Source organism: Panthera leo, chromosome C1 (genome assembly GCF_018350215.1).
Source record: "Panthera leo isolate Ple1 chromosome C1, P.leo_Ple1_pat1.1, whole genome shotgun sequence".
In the NCBI taxonomy this organism is placed as follows: Eukaryota; Metazoa; Chordata; class Mammalia; order Carnivora; family Felidae; genus Panthera; species Panthera leo.
Window position 1 is genome coordinate 51950956 of NC_056686.1, and position 21962 is coordinate 51972917.

The 21962-nt window shown below is 43.2% G+C and overlaps 1 protein-coding gene across 3 annotated transcripts in view; it reads left to right on the forward strand.

Moving 5' to 3' along the window:
• The window catches only part of PGM1 (phosphoglucomutase 1), a 63211-nt gene extending 47301 nt beyond the window's left edge, over positions 1-15910 (forward strand). For 2 of the 3 annotated variants that reach the window (XM_042951988.1, XM_042951990.1), the window contains exons 8-11: positions 7211-7346; positions 10649-10832; positions 12681-12815; positions 15270-15910. In XM_042951988.1, the coding sequence (XP_042807922.1) occupies positions 7211-7346; positions 10649-10832; positions 12681-12815; positions 15270-15359 (545 nt within the window). In that variant the 3' untranslated portion in view covers positions 15360-15910. The remainder of the gene's footprint in view (positions 1-7210; positions 7347-10648; positions 10833-12680; positions 12816-15269) is intronic. The other variant, XM_042951989.1, reaches the window with a different exon arrangement.
• Positions 15911-21962: the final 6052 nt, after the last annotated feature.

Below are 21962 nucleotides of genomic sequence, written 5' to 3' on the forward strand. Positions count from 1 at the left end.
ATGATTTCTTGCTAAAGCTTGTTTGTTTATTTATTTATTAACCCATTCAAATGCTAAGGGCCAACTGTGATTTTATCTTCTCTTTGATATCTTTTTTTTGCAAAGAGAGAATGCATCATGAAAATAATCCACAAACTCTCTTTCTCTTTGAAATAAAGAAAATTGTAATGTTTCTGAGATAAACTTTTAAAAACCAACCTGCATAGTTATGGGTCTCCACTGCTGTGAATGAGTGGCAGCTGAAGTTATTTAACTGAACTTCTGGTCTCCTTGTTTATAAAGGAGTTAATTTCCACCTGCTAGTCCCTCTCTGGTGAATGCTTCCAGCAGTTTCTTTACAGAGTTTCTCAGGGTGGACATTAGTGATTATACAAGCTTTGCAGTGTTTAAATTCTGTAGCTTCATTGAGTACAGGGTCATTTATTTTTGTTTTTCCAGGCGAGAGCAGAGGCAATTTCTTAGGAAAGCCTCCCTAACCTTCCATTGTGGGTCACAACCCCTTCTTATTGGCTCTCATGGCACTACACATTTCTCTCCTTTGTTGCACGTATTGCGGCTGTAATCTTTAAAAATATTTACAATTACTTGATTAATATCTAGGCTCCACTAGACTGTAAGTTCCATGAAGACAGGAATTACATGTGTCTTATTGTCCATCATATCCCCAGAGCCTCCTATAAAGGCTAGCATGGAATAGGCACTCAGCAAACACTTGTTGAATAAATGAGTGACTGAGCACATAATTCACTTGGCATCCTCCATTTAGACAAACAGAATCCTGGAGGTGGACATGAAAAGACTTCAAAAGCCATCCGATGTGATTTCCTATCTGTTGGAATCATAACTGGCAGTCGGTTCTCTTCTGCTTAAACACCCACCTCAGTGGGGAATCTTCACCTTACCTCTTGAAGCAGTCTGTCGCTCTTGTGGGAACTTAACACCATTCCCACTCCATAGCCCAGAGTCGGGGACCCAAGGTCTTTGTGAGAACAGATGAGCTCTTATAAAAGAAAAGAGGTTTGCTTGCAAAGAGGCACGAAGGAGTTCAGAAGAACTGGCTCACCAAATAAAACAAGCCACCAGCATTTCAGAGCACAAGCCATAATATTACTAATGTTACCAAGCATATATTAGCCTGTCCATGGTGGAGAAACAGCAGCTGTCTCACACGATTATCATAGCCGCAGAGGCTAGAACACTTCCTCAGTCATCAGCACACAAATGCCTGGGATAAAGGGACTCAGAAATGGCCACCAGCGGAAGACAGCATCAACCTATTGTTTTTGGTTGATCTCATGATGCAAAGTTGTTTTTCCTCCTAACTGAGGATGATGATATGCACGTTTATACACAATGGCAGAGGGCAGAGTGGTCAGTTCTGTCCCACCTTGAATTTGTTCGGAAACTGGGAAGGAAATAGAGAGTGAAATCACCAAATAGAATAGAATGTCACTGCTTTTGAAACTCTTCTTCAGGAAAATGGGGGGCTTGGGAAACAGGGATAGGAAACCAGCTGAGGATGAACCTGGTATCATAAGGAAATATGCCAGTAAATTATGATCTGGCCAGGTCTAGAGATCAGAAATATTTTTTTCCTCTTTCATCTTTAAAAGGTTCTAGCAATGATGCATCCTATGGGAGTGATAACTAGAAGTACAACATTGTACTTTGCTTTGCAAATTTCTTTTAATTTTAATTTCTTATGAAGAGTTTTTCATGTTTGTGCTTCTTTTCATCAGCTCATTCCTCAGATGTTTATTGATCTTTGTGAACCAGATACTGAGTTAGGCTAAAGGGTCACAATGCCGAGCATGACCTTGTACAGGGCTCTGAAAAGTCTGCATTTGGGAAAGGAAGTCAGACTCTGGCCACGTACTTACCAGTGTGCAGAGTGATTAGAGGTGAAGTACAGGGTGCCCTGGGAGCTTTTAGTCAGGGCACCAACCTGTGGTAAAGGAGATCTGATTTTCTGTCTGGTTCTCTGCATATTCTAATTTGCATAGCTCTGGAGTACATTTTCCTGTAGGTGAAGTCCCCATGGGAAGGTTAGAACATCCTGTCTCTGGAGATTTGCCAGATCAAGTACCTACTAAAACTAGGCTGATGCCCTAATTATAAGTAACTCAGTTACACTATTACCTGCATGTCTATTTCCCTCACCTGTATGTCTGTGCTTATTTGTGAGGGCAGGTAACATGTCTTATGCATCTTGGTATTTTCCTTGGACTTGGAACATGATAGGCACTGATTCATATTCGTTGAGCATAAAATGGAGTTTGGGTTAAGACACAGTTCCTGCCTGTCAGGCACTTACTATATTCCCCCAAAGGAAATAGTTCCAGGGACAGTCACAAGGCAGAAGAGGGTTACTTGCTAAATGGAAAGTCTGTGGGCTGCTGGAGGAGAGCCCCCAAAGGCTCAAGCAATCTGGAAGTGGCTTCCTGAGCCGCTTAGCAGCCCTTTCAGAGTAAATTCATTTGTGCCATAAAAAAGACAAGATGGAGCAGGTCTGCTGAACCTCCCATCCAGTCAACGGGGGTCTGAGCATTCTTTGGGCAAACCCTTCCTGAGAACTGGCTATGGACCAGGCACCAGCTAGGGATACAACTCATAGTCCAGGTAGGGTAAGAACAGACAAGGTATGATAGACTAGAGGTGAGCATGAAGGGCAACAAGAAGGGCATCCTGGTTTGGGGGGAAGTTGAAAGTCATTGCAGGCGATGTTAGCCAAGCTGAAGGTATGTTTGGAGTGGAAATTTTCAGGCAGAGAAAATAGCGTGTTTAGGAGACCAAAGGGGAGATAAAGATGGGCAGAGAGAGATAAAGAGAGACATGAGACAGATGCATGTGTTTTCAGACAACTCCACGTAGCTCTTTTTTATTTGCCGCTTCCCCGTCCTCAGACCCGTCACCAGCCAGAAGCAGGAGGAGCCCAGCACTCCTGAGATGCCTATACTGGTAGATGGAACCTAATCCCTAAACTGTTAGCTTTTGGCTCCCTCGGCAAGGGTTGACATTTTTCTTGGCCGAAACCCGGAGTCCGCTCTGACTGAGCTGAATTTATACTTATCACAAGGTGCTGATTAGGCCGAAGTTAAGTGACAGGTGTTTGAAGATGCTGAAGGGGCAGAATTCCCATGCACTCAGTTGGTCTCTGAGCTGGACCAAATACAAAGAGACCCACCACTGCTTTTGTGTCAGCGAGGGCTAGTGGTGCTTGCCGGTGGTGTTTCCCTTGTCTCACAATTGTGGGAGCTTGACTTCATTTACTTTTTTAAAAATGAAACAAATGATACCAGTAACTCACATTCATAATCGGAAAATTAGATAAGGAAGAAGAGAAAAACTCTGTGATCCCATTGCCCAGAGAAAAAAGCATATTGGGTTCTATTCCATTTTCTTCACCAGTATGTAGTTAAGAGACATTTTTGAAAGCTTAGTAAGGTAGTGGAAAGCATTCATTTTCCCCAAAAGTTTTTTACTTTTCCCTTATCCATGATGGTATTTTGCATTTATTTACATAGTATTCAACAGTTCATAGACCAGTGCTACTTTCTGTCACACTAAAGTCTTACAATTGTGTGAGAAAGGTGACATTATCCCCATTGTACAAAGAAACTGAGGCTCAGAAATGTTATGTGACTTGTTCAAATTCAAACAGCTAATAAGTAACAGTGTTTCAGATTCTGATTTTGTGACTCTTAAATATAAAGCATTTTCCATTGAAATATAACCTCCATGACTGCAAAAGCAACAGCTTTAGAAACACACACACCTGCATACCCACCCACACATCATTGTCTTTTTTTTTCACTAGGAGCTTGACATCATTCATTAGAACCCTAAAGAAAATGAATGTGCCCAGATTTTCTGAGCATTAGAGTTACTTAGAGTTATGTAGTTAAAAAAAAATTTTTTTTAACATGTATTTATTTTTGAGAGACAGAGAGACAGATTGCCAGAGGGGGAGGGGCAGAGACGGAGAGGGAGACATAGAATCTGAATCAGGCTCCAGGCTCTGAGCTGTCAGCACAGAGTTCGATGTGGGGCTCGAATCCATGAACTGTGAGATTATGACCTGAGCTGAAGTCGGACACTTAACTGACTGAGCCACCCAGGCACCCCATAGAGTTACCTAGAGTTTTGATTAGATAAATGTGATTAATGAGAGTAGTCAGAATTTCCAGAAAGACCAGGGAGCGTGCAAATGGAATACAATAATTGTGTATATTATCAAAGGCAGGTATTTTGTTCATAATATTAGGTATGTCATTTAGTTATCTCCAAATAACTAAAGAGTTGGGTAAGATTTTTAGATTTTATTTTATTTTATTTACTTAGAACAGGAAAAGCACAAAGGAACCCTATGCTTTTAGGCTAGCCTAAATAAATAACTAAATAAATAAGGAAAAGAAAAGGAAGGAAGAAAAATACCCCCTGGAAGCACAGACAAATAATTGCAAAGCTGTATACTTTTGTCACGAATTCTAAATGTATAGGGGAAGCTGCCAAAATCTTGCTGCTCAGGGTGAGCAATTACCATAACATCATTTGCAAATGCTGTGAGGGCCAGAGAGCTAATTTCTGTTCCTTGAAATAGCAATACAGGCGAATAAAAGTCCATAGATAATAAAATTAGGTAAACGAAAAATTTGTTACATAAAGCGCTAAAAGTATTGCCTAGTATCTCTGGTTTTGTCAGCATCCAGCTTCTGAGAACTATTGTTTCTAAAAGTGGTTATCTTATTGAAGAGAAGATCTTTTGGGAAAAAAAAAAAGTTGTGTGTTTTTATGATCCAAAAGGAGAAAGAGAAAGTATTGGAGTAGATTAATTAATTAACTCATTCATGCACTCCTTCACAGTTATTTACCTATTCCATGTGCTGTGCTAGTCACCAGACTTAGTTTTAAGGATAAATAAGAGATGTCTCTAGGATATACAGGAAAAGTGGGGTGAAAGGCTCATAAATAGATTAGCAAGGAGTATGTCCCACAGCAGAGGTTTTGAGCAGGTCGCTATAATAGGAGAAGAAAGAGAAAGTAGCTCATAACTGCCTAGGGAAGCTGGGAACTAGTCCCAGAGAGGAGAGGACATTTGAGTTGAGTCTAAAAGGATGAAAAGGGGCAGGATATTCATGCCTACTACATAGTTAGCATTGTGAGATACTCTGACTTTTTAAGAAGAATAAGCCTCAGTGGGAAATCAAGGACAGACAGGCACATAAAGAATTCAAGGCATGATAATATGCAAAGCACCATCAGAGAGGGATTGTATTGAGTCCTATTCAGAAGTCAGAAAGTAGCACTTAATATCTATGAGTGGTGTTTTGTTTTGTTTTGGTTTGTTTTGTTTTAGAATAAGGAAGTTAAAGGCTAAAAAGGAGACTTGTGTCCCGCATCGGGCTCTTGGAAAGGGTCTCCAGAACACATACAGAGGAAGCAACTTGTTGGTTTCAGAAGATTTTAGCAAGTACCTCAGAAGGGGACAGATGTGCCACAGTTGATTTAACCAAATCTCTGTTGGTTAAAGAAAGATGTCCTAGATTGGAGTTGTTGGATCCAAAGTAGGTCCATTTTTAAGGCTTTGATACTTTTTGCCAAATTGCTCTCCAGAAGATTGTACCTTTCCCTGTAGCAGCATGCTGGAATCCCATTTCCCTTAAACGTCTCCTGATACTAGGTATTCTCATTTTGAAATCTGTGGCATTTGCCAAGCAAGCAGCAGTTTCTCATTGTGGTTTTAACTTTAATTTATTTTTTAAAAAAATTAATGCTAGCTTCTTATGTGATTGGGTACCTGTATTTATTCTTTGGTGAATTGTTTATTTATATCCTTGGTCTGTATTTCTATTGAGGTTTTACTTTTTTCTTGTTAATATATAATTTTTTTTCTATATTGAATGTATTAAACATCTATTTTATATTGCAAATGTGTTTTTTTTTTTAAGTTTGCCAATGGCCTTTTGCTTTTATCTATAGTGATTTTGCTGATAGAAATGGCAACTTTAAAAACTGTATGTATGTATGTATTTTCAGAGAGAGAGAGAGGGAGGGAGCATGCATGCGTGCACACACGAGCTGGGGAAGGGCAGAGAGAGAGGGAGAGAGAGAATCCCAAGGAGGCTCTGGGCTGTCAGTGCAAAACCCTGTGTGAGGCTTGATCTCACAAACTGTGAGATAAAGACTTGAGCCAAAATCAAGAGTCAGACACTTAACTGACAGCCACCCAGGTGCCCCTGAAATGGTAATTTTTTTTAGTAGACTGTAGATTTTTTTTCCTTTATGAATTCTGAATTTACCTGTATTTGCTATCCCTAAGACTTTAAAATATATTATATATATTTTATATTATTTACATTATATATTTATATCTATATCTCTATGTATCTTTATATATATATATATATATATATATATATATGTATGTATATATGTATCTTCTAGGATTTAAAGGTTTTCAAGTTTTTTTGAGAGAGAACATGAGTAGGGGAGAGGGGCAGAGGGAGGGAGAGAATCTTAAGCAGGCTCCATGCTTAAGTGTAGAACCTCAATGCGGGCTCAATCCCATGACTCTGGGATCATGACCTGAGCTGAAACCAAGAGTTGGACGCTTAACTGACCTAGCCCCCCCAAGCACCCCTAAAGCTTTTCAAATTTTGTATTTGAATATCTAATCCATTTGGAAATATTTTTGGTATAGTGTTTTATAGGGGAAAAAACTGAATTTTTCCCCAACTGTTTAGTTACCTAAATATTATTTAAAAAGTAATCCATTCTTTTCCTACAGACTTGAAGTGATACCTTTATCATATATTCAAGTCGCATATGTGTATGGGTCTCTTTCTAAATACTTTCTTTTGTTCCATTAAGCTACCAGACTTTTAATTATTGAATATCTATAATGGCCATGTTCTTCCATTATTTGTTTAAGATTTTTTTTTCTGCTCACATTCATACTTTATAAATGATACATCAAATTCTACCAACTATTCCGCTGACATATTTATTGGCATTTGCTGTAAATATCCAAATTACTTTGGGAAGCATCATCTTCTTTTCAATATTATGTTACTTTGTTCAGTATGTATTCAAGTTCCTCAGTAAAGTTGTGTGACTGTTTTGGTTCGGTCTACATGTTTATTATTGAGTTCGTTCCCAAATGTTTTAGAGAAATCACGTTTCTCACAGCTGTTTGCTGTCCTCCCACCAGGTTCTGACCACATCCGTGAGAAAGATGGACTCTGGGCTGTCCTTGCTTGGCTCTCCATTCTAGCCACCCGCAAACAGAGTGTGGAGGACATTCTTAAAGATCACTGGCAAAAGTATGGCCGGAATTTCTTCACCAGGTAAGTCACAGCCTGGCTGGAGTACAGAGGTAGGGTGGGGAAGTGGGTGGAGAGAATTCTCATGTGTACAAATTTTTTCCTGTCTCAAGTGATAATAAAACCCTAGTTCATCCAGCCTCTGCAAATTGAAGGACTTTAAAATAATTCAGTCAGGGTCCAAAGAAATTATATCTTTTATGTTAGCCATAAAGAATGAGACTTAAAAAATTTAATTAACATATTCAAAAGAATGTTTTCTAAGCCTTTTAAATGTACCTGCAGGTATGGGGTGCCTGGGTGGCTCAGACAGTTGAGCGTCTGACTCTTGATTTTGGCTCAGGTCATGATCCCAGTGTTATAGGATCGAGGCCTGTGTCAGGCTGTGTGCTGAGTGTGGAGCCTGCTTAAGTTTCTCTTTCTCCCCCTCTGCCTCTCTCCCCTACTCATGCATGCTCTCTCTCTCGCTAAAGAGTTTTTAAAAATTTTTAAAAATTAAAAAAAATTTTAAATGTACCTGCAGGTAGACATGATAATTGCATTGAATTTGAATTCAGAAGAACGGATTAGAATTTTATTTCTGCCCCTTAGTGCAATGGGAAGTCACTTAGCCTCTCTCTAACAGAAAACTGTACTCATTTCTTTCGTTTGTAGAAATGGAAATAACAGTCTGCCATTGAGTAGGTTAAATGAAATAGGAGTCAGAAAGTGTTTTATAAACTCTGGGGCACTCAAAGTATGGAAACTTTATTTTTCTGAAATTATGGAAACAATTATGCCTAGTCTAAATCAACTTTTCTGACTCATTAAAATAGGTCCCCAAAGGTTGCATACCTGTCAATACTTCTTTCATTGATTCAATAAATATTGACTGTGTACCTACTTTCCTCCAGGCACTGGGGATTCAGCAGTGAACAAAATACTTTGAATACTTAGTAATTCCTCTTTGCCATGCACACTTCTGTTTTTAAAAAGCATTAATTTTTTTTTTTTTTTTGAGTAGTGCTTTTCACTAATTCCAATTTGCCTTCCCCTGGTAAGTGTAAAAATCTAACAAAATTTTTCCTAGAATTTCTCGTATTTCCTACATAGGAAATACGAGAAAAAGGAGAGTAGATGAATTGTTTATGTAAGAAATGCAAAGATGTAGTTTCTTTGGACCTCAGTTGCCTTTTCTATAAAATAGGTGAGTTAAATTGGAGAATTTAAAAAATATGTCATGGATTGAATAGTCCACGATCTCTGGATAGTCAGTAAGAATTTAACCTTAAGCAATTCAGCGTCCTTAATCAGAATCCCTTTATCAACTTTGGAGAAGTTCATTGCTGTCTTCCTAAAGTTATTTGTTTGAGGAAGGTATAAGCAATAGCTGTCACGTGGTTTTGGAACAGTACCTGGAAACCAAGGCAAGAATCTCTACTTTCTAACAACCAGAAAAACGTGGTAATTCAGAATGGCAGTCATGAACTCTCTAGAGCCTAGAGTGTCATGTAGACAGGACCATCTCTGTTTTTGCTCTTCATGGTATCACCAAACACCTCACTTGTAGTGACACTGTCAATACGCTTTGAGTTTTTTTTTAATGTTTATTTATTTTTGAGAAAGACAGAGTATGAGCAGGGGAAGGGCAGAGAAAAAGGCAGACACAGAATCCAAAGCAGGCTCCAGGCTCTGAGCTGTCAGCACAGAGCCCGATGCAGGGCTCGAACCTATGAACTGCAAGATCATGACTTGAGCCAAAGTTGGACACTTAATGGCCTGAGCCACCCGGGTGCCCCTGTAAATATGCTTTGAATAAATAAATGGATGAGTTAACAAGTGAATAGTAGCCAGAGTGGAATAAGATTAGGAGGGTTTGTTTGGAGAAGGAAGGGGTCACTCTTGAACCAGTTAAAAGTCTCCATCTAAAAACCATTTTAACATATTTTTATCAATGTCAAATAATTGCTATATAAGTATTTCAAATAAAGTCCCTAGAACCTACATTTATGGTTAATTAAGACTCCACTGTACCCTCATTTATTTAACAAAAGTGCCAGGTGCCTCAGCTGCATTGTTTCGTATCAGCCTCAAAGCAGTTCTTGATAAGGCAACTGAGATTCTCAGGGATGAAGCAACTTGCCCATAGCTGTACAGTTAGTAACCGATAGGGGCTAGATTCATCGCATGCTCTATGGCCAAAGCCCAGATTCTTTCCATTATACCCCTCTGTGCCTAGGATTTATAGAACACTTCCCCCAAACGCCCAAAGGTCACAGATGTAAAGCACAAACACCTGGCTGTAATTTCTTGCTGTTTATCATTTTAACTAGGGGAAAGAGCTGACTTCAAGATTAAGGAGACTCTTGTCCTTGATTCATAGAATCTGGAGCCAGAACAGGTTGGCCTTAATTCCCCAGTATTTCTCATGTCTCAGAGGTGTCATCTTACACATATCATATTTGTTTCACTATCACAAATAAATATAGACTCTGCTGTCTTGAGCCTCTAAAAAATAACTCTCTCAAGAGGGTGTGTGCTACTAGGTCAAGAAAATCCACCTGTAAGAGTCTTTAACCTCATAAGAAAGAAGTCCAGAACAATTCTTGGAGTAATGGAGTAATAGTAACAGTTATAGAATTTCTTTTGTGATTTTTTTTTTTTTTTTTTTTTTTTTGCTTTGACCCTTTTGTGTCCACACCAGGCCTCCTCTGTGGGGATGAAGCCAAAACACTTTGGACCAGAATCCACCTTCACTGAAAGGACAGAGGTGTTTCAGATGTAAAGAGTTAGGGTTTGACTCCTTCCATCTGGTCAGTGAAAACTTGGCCTTACTTTAGGAAGCTCCTGTGGAGACTGGAACTCTCCTTGGCCAAAATCTCAGCAGCCTCAGGCAGGTCCCAGACTGGGAGCTGGCCCAGCATTTATCCCAAAGAAGCTCTAGGAGTTTGGAAGGGAAGTGCCTGAGTCATATGCTCCTTGATGCAGAGTTCTCTAGAGATAACATTGCATTTAATTCTACCTCCTCAGGATGTGCTGATTAAATGTTAGATAGAATCTCTCAAAAGCCTTTCTTTGAAGCTTCTGAGAGCTTATTCTGTACAAAAGCCAAGATGGGAGTCTTCTGCTTATTCAGAAGCTCCTAACCCTTTCCTGAAATCCTGCAAAGCCTTCCTTTCATCCCCGACCTGCTCCCTCCCCAGAGACGAACAAGGTCAGCCTTTTGCCAGCTTCTTCTGAAGTTAGGTGGTTTTGGGGGGACAGCCAAACAAATGATGAAGAAAGTGGTAATCTACTTAGTGTGATCTGAAGTCAGTCTGGGGCCCCGCCTTTGTGACTTCTTGCAGGTATGACTATGAGGAGGTGGAAGCTGAGGGTGCCAACAAAATGATGAAGGACTTGGAGGCCCTGATATCCGATCGCTCCTTCGTGGGGAAACAGTTCCCAGTGGGTGATAAAGTTTACACTGTGGAGAAAATTGACAACTTTGAATACAGTGATCCAGTGGATGGAAGCATTTCAAGGAATCAGGTAGGAGCAGATTTATGTGAATTGGGGGAGAGGCCTCAGAGCCTCATCTATGAAATCTCACGAGAAAAAGGAAAAAAGCCCCTCGATCATTTCTCCTTTGCCTCCTTGTTTTCCTGGGGTTGACAGTTCTCTGCTGGGTCACACACAACATGCAAACATATTCGTAGGGAAATGGGTTTTGCCCTGGTTCTATGCGCTTCCCTATGCCCTCCTCCTGGGATTCTTAGCCTCAGCTCCAGAGGGATTTTTACAGCCTCCAGAATCCCACGTAAGGCATTGTGTTGAAGGCGTGTGCAGAAAGAAGCTCTAGAATCTAAAGGTGAAAAGGTGAACAACTGTCTTAGGTATCAATCCCTTTTTCTCTCAAGAGATGATAGCACAATGCCAGCCGCAAGAGTGTCGTTATCATAGACGTTCCTATGGTATGTTCTAGTTTCTAAAAAAAGAAGAAAAAAAAATGACGAGGCATTCCAGACTTAGAAATGTTAACTATTACTACCCATAGCATGTGACACGCAGCCAACCCTAACACAGCAGTGCTCATCGAGATAATCACAGTTGAGAGCCTGGGCTGTGTCTGGATGGAGACAGAGCTGTTAGGGTTTCCCTCAGTGGGTGCCAGGGACCCAAGGCTGCAGGCTAGGTCAGCCCTTCTCAAGGCTTCTCACAAACACTTAGGGCCTGGGGTCCTGTTTCCTCTGGTTCTACTATTGTCACAGGATGGACTTCCCACTAATAATTGAGAAGCAGAGATAATAAAGGAGGTGAACATTCTGTTACAGCTCCCCAGTTTGCTTTTTCCTGACAGACCCAGATGTTTGGCCTGGTCCTTGTCAAGGCATCTGACAGCTTTGAAGGAGATGCACTGCAGGATTGATTTAGTGCCTTTCTGGAGAGCAGATAGTGGATGGGTGGATGGAGCATGGTCACAGTGGCCCTCAGCGCCAGGAGTCTCCCATCCTCAAAATATGAGCACAGTGGGCTTTCTTCCCTATGCCTTTTCAGCCCCTGTGAGAACTCTGGGTCCAGTATGGGAGAATGACAGGCTCACAAAGACTAGAGAGTTCTCAGATAGCTGTCTTGCCAAACCTTCCTACCTCTCGCCACAGAGGATCTACCCGAGTCTTCAACCTCAGGTCCCCTGAAGCAAGAAGATTGTTGAGGACGAGAGACACTGCCAGGGTGGGGAAAGAGGGCAGCAGGGGGTCAGGGACTTGGCTCTGGCATGGCGCCAACATGGACCGGGCTTTGAGTCCTCAGTCATGGGTGGGGAGATTGATCACAGGATCCTGCTCGATAGGTTGGGAGGAGCCGGCTTCTGCCATCTGGGCCTCCTGTTCTCTCTTTGAGATTCTCCATCAGTATTTTGCAAAGAGTTCTTCCTCTCATCTGTCTGGAATCTCATCTGCTCTGGTTTCAGCCCATTCTGTCCATGTTTTCCTCCTGATCTGGGGATCAGATTTCTGCATCTCGTGGCTTATTTGTTTACTTATTTATCAGGCTTCAAACTGGAATGGTTAGTCCATAAATTACAGGGAAGTGGGGAGAGGTGGGGAGGGCAGGCCTGTGTCATCCAGCATCCCTGCGCCCCGGGTCAGATCTCCCACTGACCCTGGGAATGCTTCTACCCCCCACCCCTGATGAGCTCAGCCCCCTTTGGCTGGATGCAGTGACAGGCTGACCAAGGCAGACTCACGGGGCTTAGCTGCTGCCATTTATCAAGAATCTAATTCTCCAATTGATCACGAATGGGTGAAATTAGATCTCCAAAATGAACCCCTTGTAATTTGCCAGCCTTCAGTTTCCCTTCCAGCATGTGGGGAAGACATCTCTGCTTTTCTTCTCCAGGGCTTGCGGCTCATTTTTGCAGATGGTTCTCGCATCATCTTTCGACTGAGTGGCACTGGGAGTGCAGGGGCCACCGTTCGACTATATATCGACAGCTATGAGAAGGACATTGCCAAGATCTACCAGGACCCCCAGGTAATGCCCAAGCCTTGTGCCCAGGCTACTTCTTTCTGTTGGAGGGAATGATAGAGGTTGCGCTGAGTCTGTGTCATCACAACCCATTTCTCAAATGACCAAACACGTGTGCTCACTTTTCTCCATGTCTCCTTCAGTACATCCTAACAGCAGTCCTAGCTAACAGTTACATCAGTACTTTCTATTTGCCATGCTCTGTTCTAAACCCATTACCCAACTGGATTGATTCATTTAAGTCTCAAATGAGGTAGACGCTATTATTACCCCTACTACAGATAAAGAAACAGGCAGAGAAAGGTTAAGTGGCAGTTAATAGGGTTACATGCCCAGTAAGCAGCAGATTCAGGACAACTAATCTTCAAATCAGCCCCTCCTCCAATGTTCTGATCTGTCACTGGTCATTTGCCACTTTGCTTGGTCTCATTGCCTGTTCTGGCAGAGCACACGCTAGGTGGTGGGGCGGACAGTTTCATGACCCAGAAATAAAGGTCTTTATGGAAGAACCTGCAGACTTGCAGCCTGGTGGTTTGGGCTCCCAGCCCTACCTGAAGAGTCTCCAGAAGTATGTCAGAGTGAGGAGGGACTCTGGGGCCAGGGGTGGGGCAGAGAACTTGGAGGACAGCCACCTAAGGGGAGGAGCCAAGCGGGGGGTGGGGGGCACTGGCACACAGGGGACTTTCACCTCATTTGTTCCTCATGCACTGGTCTTGACAAATGCTCCCCCAACCAGAGTTCCATAGCCAAAATTTTTAGGAAGTGCTGTGGTACATTAAGCCCTTCCTTACATAATACACAGTGTGCCTTAAGGGCTCTGAGAAAGCTTATGGTGAAAACACCTGTTTAAGTGGCATCTCACCATGCTTATTTTTCCACAAAGCCTTTTTTCCTCTGACACCTAATTAAAATCCTAGGAAGCTCATTTGGAAAACCTTGGCATAGCGGTTTTGAGCATAAGTTTTGGAGTTAGAAAGATCTTGTTTTAAATTCAGTTCTTGCCGCCTGAGTAGCTGTGTGTCTGTGGGCAAGTTATTTCAGTGCTCTGAGCTTTGGTTTCCTGGTAGAATCCTACCTGCCTCATAGGGTCATTATAGTGATTTAAGGAGGTGAGGGATGCAAAATTATAAATACTGTGCCTGGCACATAGGATCAGCTTTTGAGAAACCGTGGCTCTGATAGTTGTTGTTATTACAAAAGGAGGGAGGTGAGAAGATGCTTCACTTTTATATTTTTTACAGTGGCCAGACTCCAGTTTCAATCACTGCCAGATCTCTGTTGTGGTATAGGTATCCCTAAAACTTAACAGAGGCAATGGTGTCTGTATTGTAGACCCACAGAATGACAGAGCAAAAGGAAAGGAAGAAGGAAATTGTTTTCTTTGTCTTAATACCTGACACATGGTCGGTACAAAGAATGAATGAAAGATCAGTTTCTTTGAACCATAGTCTTCAGGGGGTAGGAGGGAAGTGGGAGGGAGGTGGGAGGCTCTGAAGGGTATAAGGTGCTCACAATACCTAGGTGTACCACTGTTCCAGCCAGGAGATGCCTTCCTTAATCTGGAGCTGCTGGGCATCAACCTCAACACTTTCTGGGACTGTGGGAGCCCCAGGGGGAATGGCAAGTAGTGTGGTCAGCATGTGAAGTTGCTTCTGTTGCCTTCACCCAGGAATAATGAGTTGGTGGAAATTAAGATTAGGGAAAGCAACAGTAGGCAGTAGGAAATGAACTACTGTTGGCTCTGCCCTTGAGTCATTTGATGAAATCGCTTCATCTTTTTGGATATCAGTTTCCTCATCTGTAAAATGGGCAGTTTAGCTAGATAAATATATTTTTTAATTTAAAAAATATTGAATAATATTTATATTTATAAATAATATTTATAAGATATTTATATTATTCTGTAACAGTAAAATTCTCTTCTCCCTCTGCCACCCCCCCCCCCCCACAAGTGAGAGGTAGATGGGAGGGTAGTGTTGTTGCATTTTGAAAAGATCTCTTTGGGTACAGTGTAGGAAACAAATTAGAGGATGCAGAAATGGAAGCAGAAGCACCATTGTTCCAGGTAAGAAAGAGAACATTGATTTAGAAAGATCTGTGGCCCTGGGAGAGGTGGAGAGAAATGGCGGCCATTGAAAGATACTTAGAAGGTAAAAGTCACATAGGCTTCCTGATAGATTGGAGAAGGGGAATGTGGGAGAAGAAGGGGTCAAGAGTAACTCTTAGCTGTTCATTGGCTTTATTTGATGGACTGTGGTGTTAAGTCATTGAGATAGGGATGCTGGAAGCAGGTTTTAGGGGAAAGACACATCTTTGTGCTTAGACTTGCAGAGTCTTTGGGATGTGGGAGTAGGGAGTAGGCCATCAGACTTGTGGGTCTTGGAGGTAATCTGAGGGCTGGAGCTAGGGATCTGTGTCTAGAGAAAGTAATGGAAAAGTTTCTCCTTGTGTCTCCCTCAGGTCATGTTGGCTCCCCTTATTTCCATTGCTCTGAAGGTGTCCAAACTCCAAGAAAGGACGGGACGCACTGCACCCACTGTTATCACCTAAGAAGACAGGCCAGATGCGGTACGTCCCTCCACCCCGGACCCTCCAAGTCATCTGATTGAAGAGCACGGACAGAAGCAAAGCGTATTCACCCAGGCTTTTTAGGATTCGTTTTTTCCACTAACCAGTTGTTGATGAATGGCACATTAGTGCGACACTGCCATTTGTGGGAAAGAGGAAAAGAGGACCCAGGGGCTTATGCTAATGCCACCTCCTTTTTGTGCCCTTAGGCCCTGCTGCTGTGTGGGTATTTGTCTCCCTAGCACCAGCTTCTGTTGACTACAATGTGAGATGGAGGTTGAGCATCAGCTAGTGAGGCCATTTCTCATCCTTAGGATGTACCAACGACAGGACACTGCAGCTTTTGTTCTCTTCCGTGAATTCTTTCCCCATTAACTGTTTACATGTGATCCAGCAAAATGCAATTTCTGGTGCCTTCTCTCCAGTCAGTTCTTTCCTCAGAGTGAGACGTACTTGTCTACAGATTTCTGCCGTGGTTTGCAACATAGTCCCAGTCACACAAATATTTTGGGATATTAAAGCAAAATAAGCTACTCTTTCTTGATGTCTTTTTTTTTCTTAACAGCAAAATGCTCTTTCAATTTCAGAAAGAAAATAGATTTCTTTTTAAAAATTTGTTTAAAGTTTTTTTTTTTAATGTTTGTTTATTTTTGAGAGAGGGACAGAATGCCAACGGGGGAGGGGCAGAGACAGAGGGAGACACAGAATCTGAAGCAGGCTCCAGGCTCTGAGCTGTCAGCACAGAGCCCGAGGCAGGTCTCAAACTCACAAGCTGCGAGATCATGACCTGAGCCAAAGTCGGACGCTCAACTGACTGAGCCACCCAGGTGCCCCAATAGATTTCTTTTTTAAAGGAAGGTGTTGTATTTTGTTTTGATGTCCTAGCTAGAAAACAAAATATTCTGTGTGCTATATTTGAAATCCTTGAAATGCTCGAAAACTGGAATTTCAGATCTTAGCAGGGTCAACTGAGCCCCGGATCCATCGGAAGTGGGTAAAATAAACTTGACATGGTTAATTTGGATGAAGGAAAGCAAAATTTTCAGGAGATCTTGAATTTTTTTTTTTAACGTTTTATTTATTTTTGAGACAGGGAGAGACAGAGCATAAAGAGGGGAACGTCAGAGAGAGGGAGACACAAAATCCGAAACAGGCTCCAGGCTCTGAGCTGTCAGCACAGAGCCTGATTTGAGGCTTGAACTCACGGACCGAGAGATCACGACCTGAGGTGAAGTCGGCCACTCAACCAACTGAGCCACCCAGGCTCCCCTTCAGGAGATCTTAAATAGCAAAGCACTGCCGTGTGCTTTATGGTGTTGAGATGCCGTAATGCCTATTGAGGGGCTAGAAGTAGAGCTCTCAGAATACGTCAGTAGGATTACTGGCATTTGGCTGGATATTTTAAGCCCACTGGCATCTTCCTCATCTTAAAACACATATATTTAATCCATAAGTAAAATGTGATAGTTAAAAGCATAGGCTTGGGAGCCAGCAGACCTGAGTTTGAATCCCACTGGAGACTTTGAGTCACTTTTGAATATCATTCTCTGTATCTTTAAAATTAGGATGAAGGGGCGCCTGGCTGGCTCAGTTGGTAGAGTTGCGACTTTTGATCTCAGTGTGGTGAGTTTAAGCTGTACATTGGGCGTCGAACCTACTTAAAAAAATTATTAAAAAAAAAATTGTTGAGGGGCGCCTGGGTGGCGCAGTCGGTTAAGTGTCCAACTTCAGCCAGGTCACGATCTCGCGGTCCGTGAGTTCGAGCCCCGCGTCAGGCTCTGGGCTGATGGCTCGGAGCCTGGAGCCTGTTTCCGATTCTGTGTCTCCCTCTCTCTCTGCCCCTCCCCCGTTCATGCTCTGTCTCTCTCTGTCCCAAAAATAAATAAAAAACGTTGAAAAAAAAAAATTAAAAAAAAAAATTGTTGAGATGAAAGTAGTTCCAACTTTATAGGGTCATTGAGAACATTCAGTGAGTGGACCTGGGAAAAGCAGTGGGCACTTTATCTAGTTCATGGTAAGTTGTCCAGCAAGTGGGAACTGGGATTACGCTTATACTATTGTTTCTAGATTATCAAGTATCAGAAAAACAAAAGTCGTAACACTAATACTTGTGATGCATTTATGCTTTGCAGGGCATTTCCACAAAGTCACCTTACCATACAGACTATTCCAGAGAGGCAGCCCAGCTCTGCACCCCTCCCTGACCCAGAGTGGACTCCCCCTGTTCCAGGTGACAGGGTCTCCATCTGGGGTGAGATTTCCAGTGTTGCCATTTAGCAACAGGGTCTAGTCCAGCAGATGGAACTGAGCTTTCACCCAGATGTGAGGAAGAGGAGTATTTGTCGAACAAATGCCAGCCATTATTCTGAGTGTTTTGTGTATATTTTTTTACATGCTGCCAATCACTCTATGAGGTAGATGCTCTGGATATCCCCATTTTACAGATGAAGTCTAGTTACTTGCCCAATGTCCACTGCTGGATGGCAGTGACATGCCCCCAATCCGTGAAGCTCAGCCCTGCCTGGTTTGCCAGTGTTTTGTATTGCCCCTTCTATTGACTCACTGCTTCTAACAGGTGAAAGAAAGGTTTTTTGCACTTGCACAAATGCCCCTGTATTTTATTTATTAAAGGGTCATACCGTGAGCGTTCAGAGCCAGAAAGTTCGTTTTGCCATTGTTGTCTTCGCCCTCCCTTTGGCCCTGGGATCTTGATACTTGGGTATATTAGTCAGCCAGGAGATATGTATTGACCCACATTGAGTGTGAGATGCCATGGGAAGGGAGGAATGTGTGACACACAGTTGCTACGCTCCAGCTGCCTGTGAGACTAGCAAAGGGAATGAAGTCAGCACAAGTAGAAGACTGAACAGGATAAATGCCTTACGAGTTGTGTAGGCAATACCTGATGTTAGACTCCAGATTTTCTGAGCACCTGTTCAGTTTCAGATGTTGGGCTACAAGCTTTCCAGTAACCCTGCAAGCAAGATGTTATTATTCCGGTTCTAGAATTCAGATAACTGAAGCAGAACAGAAGCTCAAGTCATTTGCCCCTGGTTTCCAGCTACATGTGATGGAAGTGGAATTTTGACCGGGAATCTCATTTACTTTCCATGACCTTTTTTCTGCCTCTCCATCTGTTGAATCAGCTGCAGACACTCCCAGGTCTGGGCCCCTAGAATGGCTTTATAAATTTCCTCCTCATCCCTGATCATAATTCAGCTGTTTTCCCTGACCCCACGTGGCTACGGGTTTGGGAGTTAAAAGCTCAGGGGAAGAAGAAGGAGGTGACTGGAGCCATGGAGCAGTGGGGGTGAGCATGGGTGAGGGCCACCTTTCCTCCCTCTGTGGCTTCCAGAGAGACACCCCAACACATGTGCCCACCAGGAATGCTGGGGGATGGGACCCTGAGAGGCTGGCCAGCGGCCTGCTGCCAAGCTTCCCCGCCTGCCAGGATTGATGTGGTCTGTGAGTCAGGCCTTTTTTCTCTGGGGTGTGGTGAGGATTACAGTGAGAAAATTGGGTTGGAACTGTTTGGGGCTGAACTCTGAAATTTCACTTTCCCCCTCCCTCTTGACATTTCTGCTTTCACTTTGGAGAAGCAGATTTCAGGTCAGGGATGTTCCCCAGGTCCAGAAAATGGCCAGGCATACAGGGGATGGGCCTTGCCTCAGAGAATGAAAACAAAGGCTAAGCTCACTGTGTTTCGGGGGAGGCCAGGCCTTGGGGCCTTGGTCCTTCTGCTTCCTCTGCCTCGGAGTTCATCCATGCTGCATTCTTCTGCGTTTCTTGTTCATCTACTGGACAAATATTGGCCTTACTGTGTAAGAATCCTTTAGAAAACATATTACAAAGTGTAGGAGACATACCCCTCATGTTTTCATGTTCTGAACTCCCAGCAAGAGTAATGATGTGAGTAATGTCAACCGTTATGCTTGGAGTCACTGCGTCTCGCCTGAATTACAGTGGAGATTCCCTCATGGCCTCTGGCCTTCATTCTTGCCCCTTCTGATCCATTCCCCTCGCCATCAGCTAAGTGCTCTTTCAAATGTAAAGTCCAAGTGCCTGTGTGTGTCACCAATAAGGCCAGGCGTCCTGCCTGTGGCCTACCCCACCAACTCCTTGTCCTCTGCTCTCGGCCTTATGGCTGGTACTTCAGCCGTATAGAACCACCCGTGGTTCTCTGGAAGTCCTGTGCTCTGATGGCTCCATGTCTCTGTAGCTGCTCTTCGGTCTGCCTGCATCCCTTTTCCCCTCCATCCCACTCTCCACGATATCCCCCCAACTCCTGCTTGTTCCTTAGATACTGTCTTCTCCAAGAACCTTTCCCTGAGCCTCCAAAGTCTGGTTTGAGCACTTTTTCAGGTATTCCTGTAGAACCCTCCTCACAGCACTTACCATGCCCTATATTAATAGCCTGTTTACTTCCCATTTCTCCCACTGCCCTGCAAGCTCCTGGGGACTGGCTTTTCGTCAGTATTAACCCAGGATCTTGCCCTATGCCCACCACATAGTAAAAGTTCAGTGAACAGTTTCTGGAAAGAGTGAATGGAATCTAGTCGCGTGGCAGAATGCGACTTTTGCTGTGACCCCCCCCTGTGTCCACCCAGCCCATGGAGTACGAGTAGCTTCATTTTGCAGGTGACAAGTTAGTTGACCAACTTTCACAGCTTGTGAATGTTCTTCTAACCAAGAAATCTTTCATAATAAAGCATTAGAGGTTGAAAGGGAGACAGCACCCAGGCCAGAGGGTCAGGGTGGCTACTGGCAGCAGATGGGAGATACACGTGTCATGGTCACTTTGAGTAAAACTTAATTTGAATGTTAAAAAGTATTTTATCTCTCCTTGCTACAAACGTTAATTGGGGGTATAGTTGGGGAAGAGTTCTACCAAATTAGCCTGAATATAGAAAGGAGTTATTTTTCTTCAAGGAGTAGAGTCAACAAAGGCAGCCCCAGGCCCTGAAGACCGCCTCTGAGCAGATTCACGGAAAGAAAGCCATGACAGGCAAGGTGGGTACACCAGCTCCGGGCCTCACACCATTGGCACACACAGCATGTACCTGGGGAAGAGTGAGAGGCTCTTCTTGGTTCCTATTATGAGAGCAAGACACATTCTTACGGTTTGGCATGTCATTACACAAAAGGAGTGAGGTCACTGCCAGCAAGACTGTGTCTCATGTCTGTCTGCTTGTCCTGGGGACCTTTTGAGGGCTTTGGTTTGGTTTTTCACCACATGTAGACTCTACCTAGATCTATTAAGCTGGATTTGTGGGTGTGGGCTAATAACTATTTTCCAAAAAGCATGTCTTCTGTGATTCAGAGGGCTGCTGTCCAGCCGACAGAAAAGCCAGTTAAGAGTAGCGATCTGTTTGCTTTTCACGACAGTGTTATTTTGTAAAAGTTCTGTCTCCGTTCCTTTCTGACTTCATTTTTCGTACTGTGATTAAAAGGGCTATTATTATCCCAGATAAAGAGATGGAAACTCTGGGAGCTTACAGGGCCTTACAGAGTCTCACAAACACGACGAGGGAGAAGGCAGACTGCCATGTCCATCCTTTGGGTGTTTGGGATTCTTTTTCCAGTTTACCATTGTTGTATAACAAAGCATCCCAAAATCTAGTGGCGGTAAACTTTTGCACAATCTTACTATGCTCGTGGATTCTGTGGGTCAGGAAATCAGGGCACTGTGGAAAAAGCTTGTCTGATCTGCAGTGTCTGGACCCTCACTGAGAAGACTGGAACAGCTGGGGAATAACTCACATGCCCAGGGGATGGCATCATCTGGAGGCTCCCAGACACTGGGAACTATTGACTGCTTCTCCGGCTCATGACTTCTTTAACCGTGAGTTTCTCACAGCACGGCGCTAGCTTCTAAAAGGGAGCTTCCCAAGAGCAAGTGTACTGAGAAAGTCAGGCAGAAGCTATATTTTCCTTTCCCACCTGGCTGTGGAAGACATGTAGCATCACTTCTGCTATATCCTACTGGTTGTGACCAACTCGGGCCAGCCCAGATTCAAGGGCAGGGGAGTTACATCCTACCTATTCTTGCGGGGGGTGGGGGTGGCAAGGTCATTTACAGCAGAACATGTGCAACAGGAGCTCTTGTAGGCATCTTTGGAAAATACAATCTGTCACAATTTTCAGATTTTCTTCCAGTGAATATACCATTCTGAGTCATGTGAGTATGAAAATGAGTTTAATTTAGAAATTATTGTCACCAGGAGCATCCATCACTTACCTGAGTATAGACAGGTGTTACCATCTCACATTCTGATACCCATGGAAGACATGACAAATTGATTGCAGCACCGTTCCTACTAAACTCAGGGCTCCAGATACCATCTCACGTTCCCATACCCATGACAGACATGGCAAATTGATTGCAGCACTGATTCTACTAAGCTCAGGGCTCCAGATACCATCTCATGTTCCTATACCCCTGACAGACATGACAAATTGATTGCAGCACCATTCCTACTAAGCTCAGGGCTCCAGATACCATCTCACGTTCCCATACCCATGACAGACATGACAAATTGATTGCAGCACTGATTCTACTAAGCTCAGGGCTCCAGAAAACTCAAC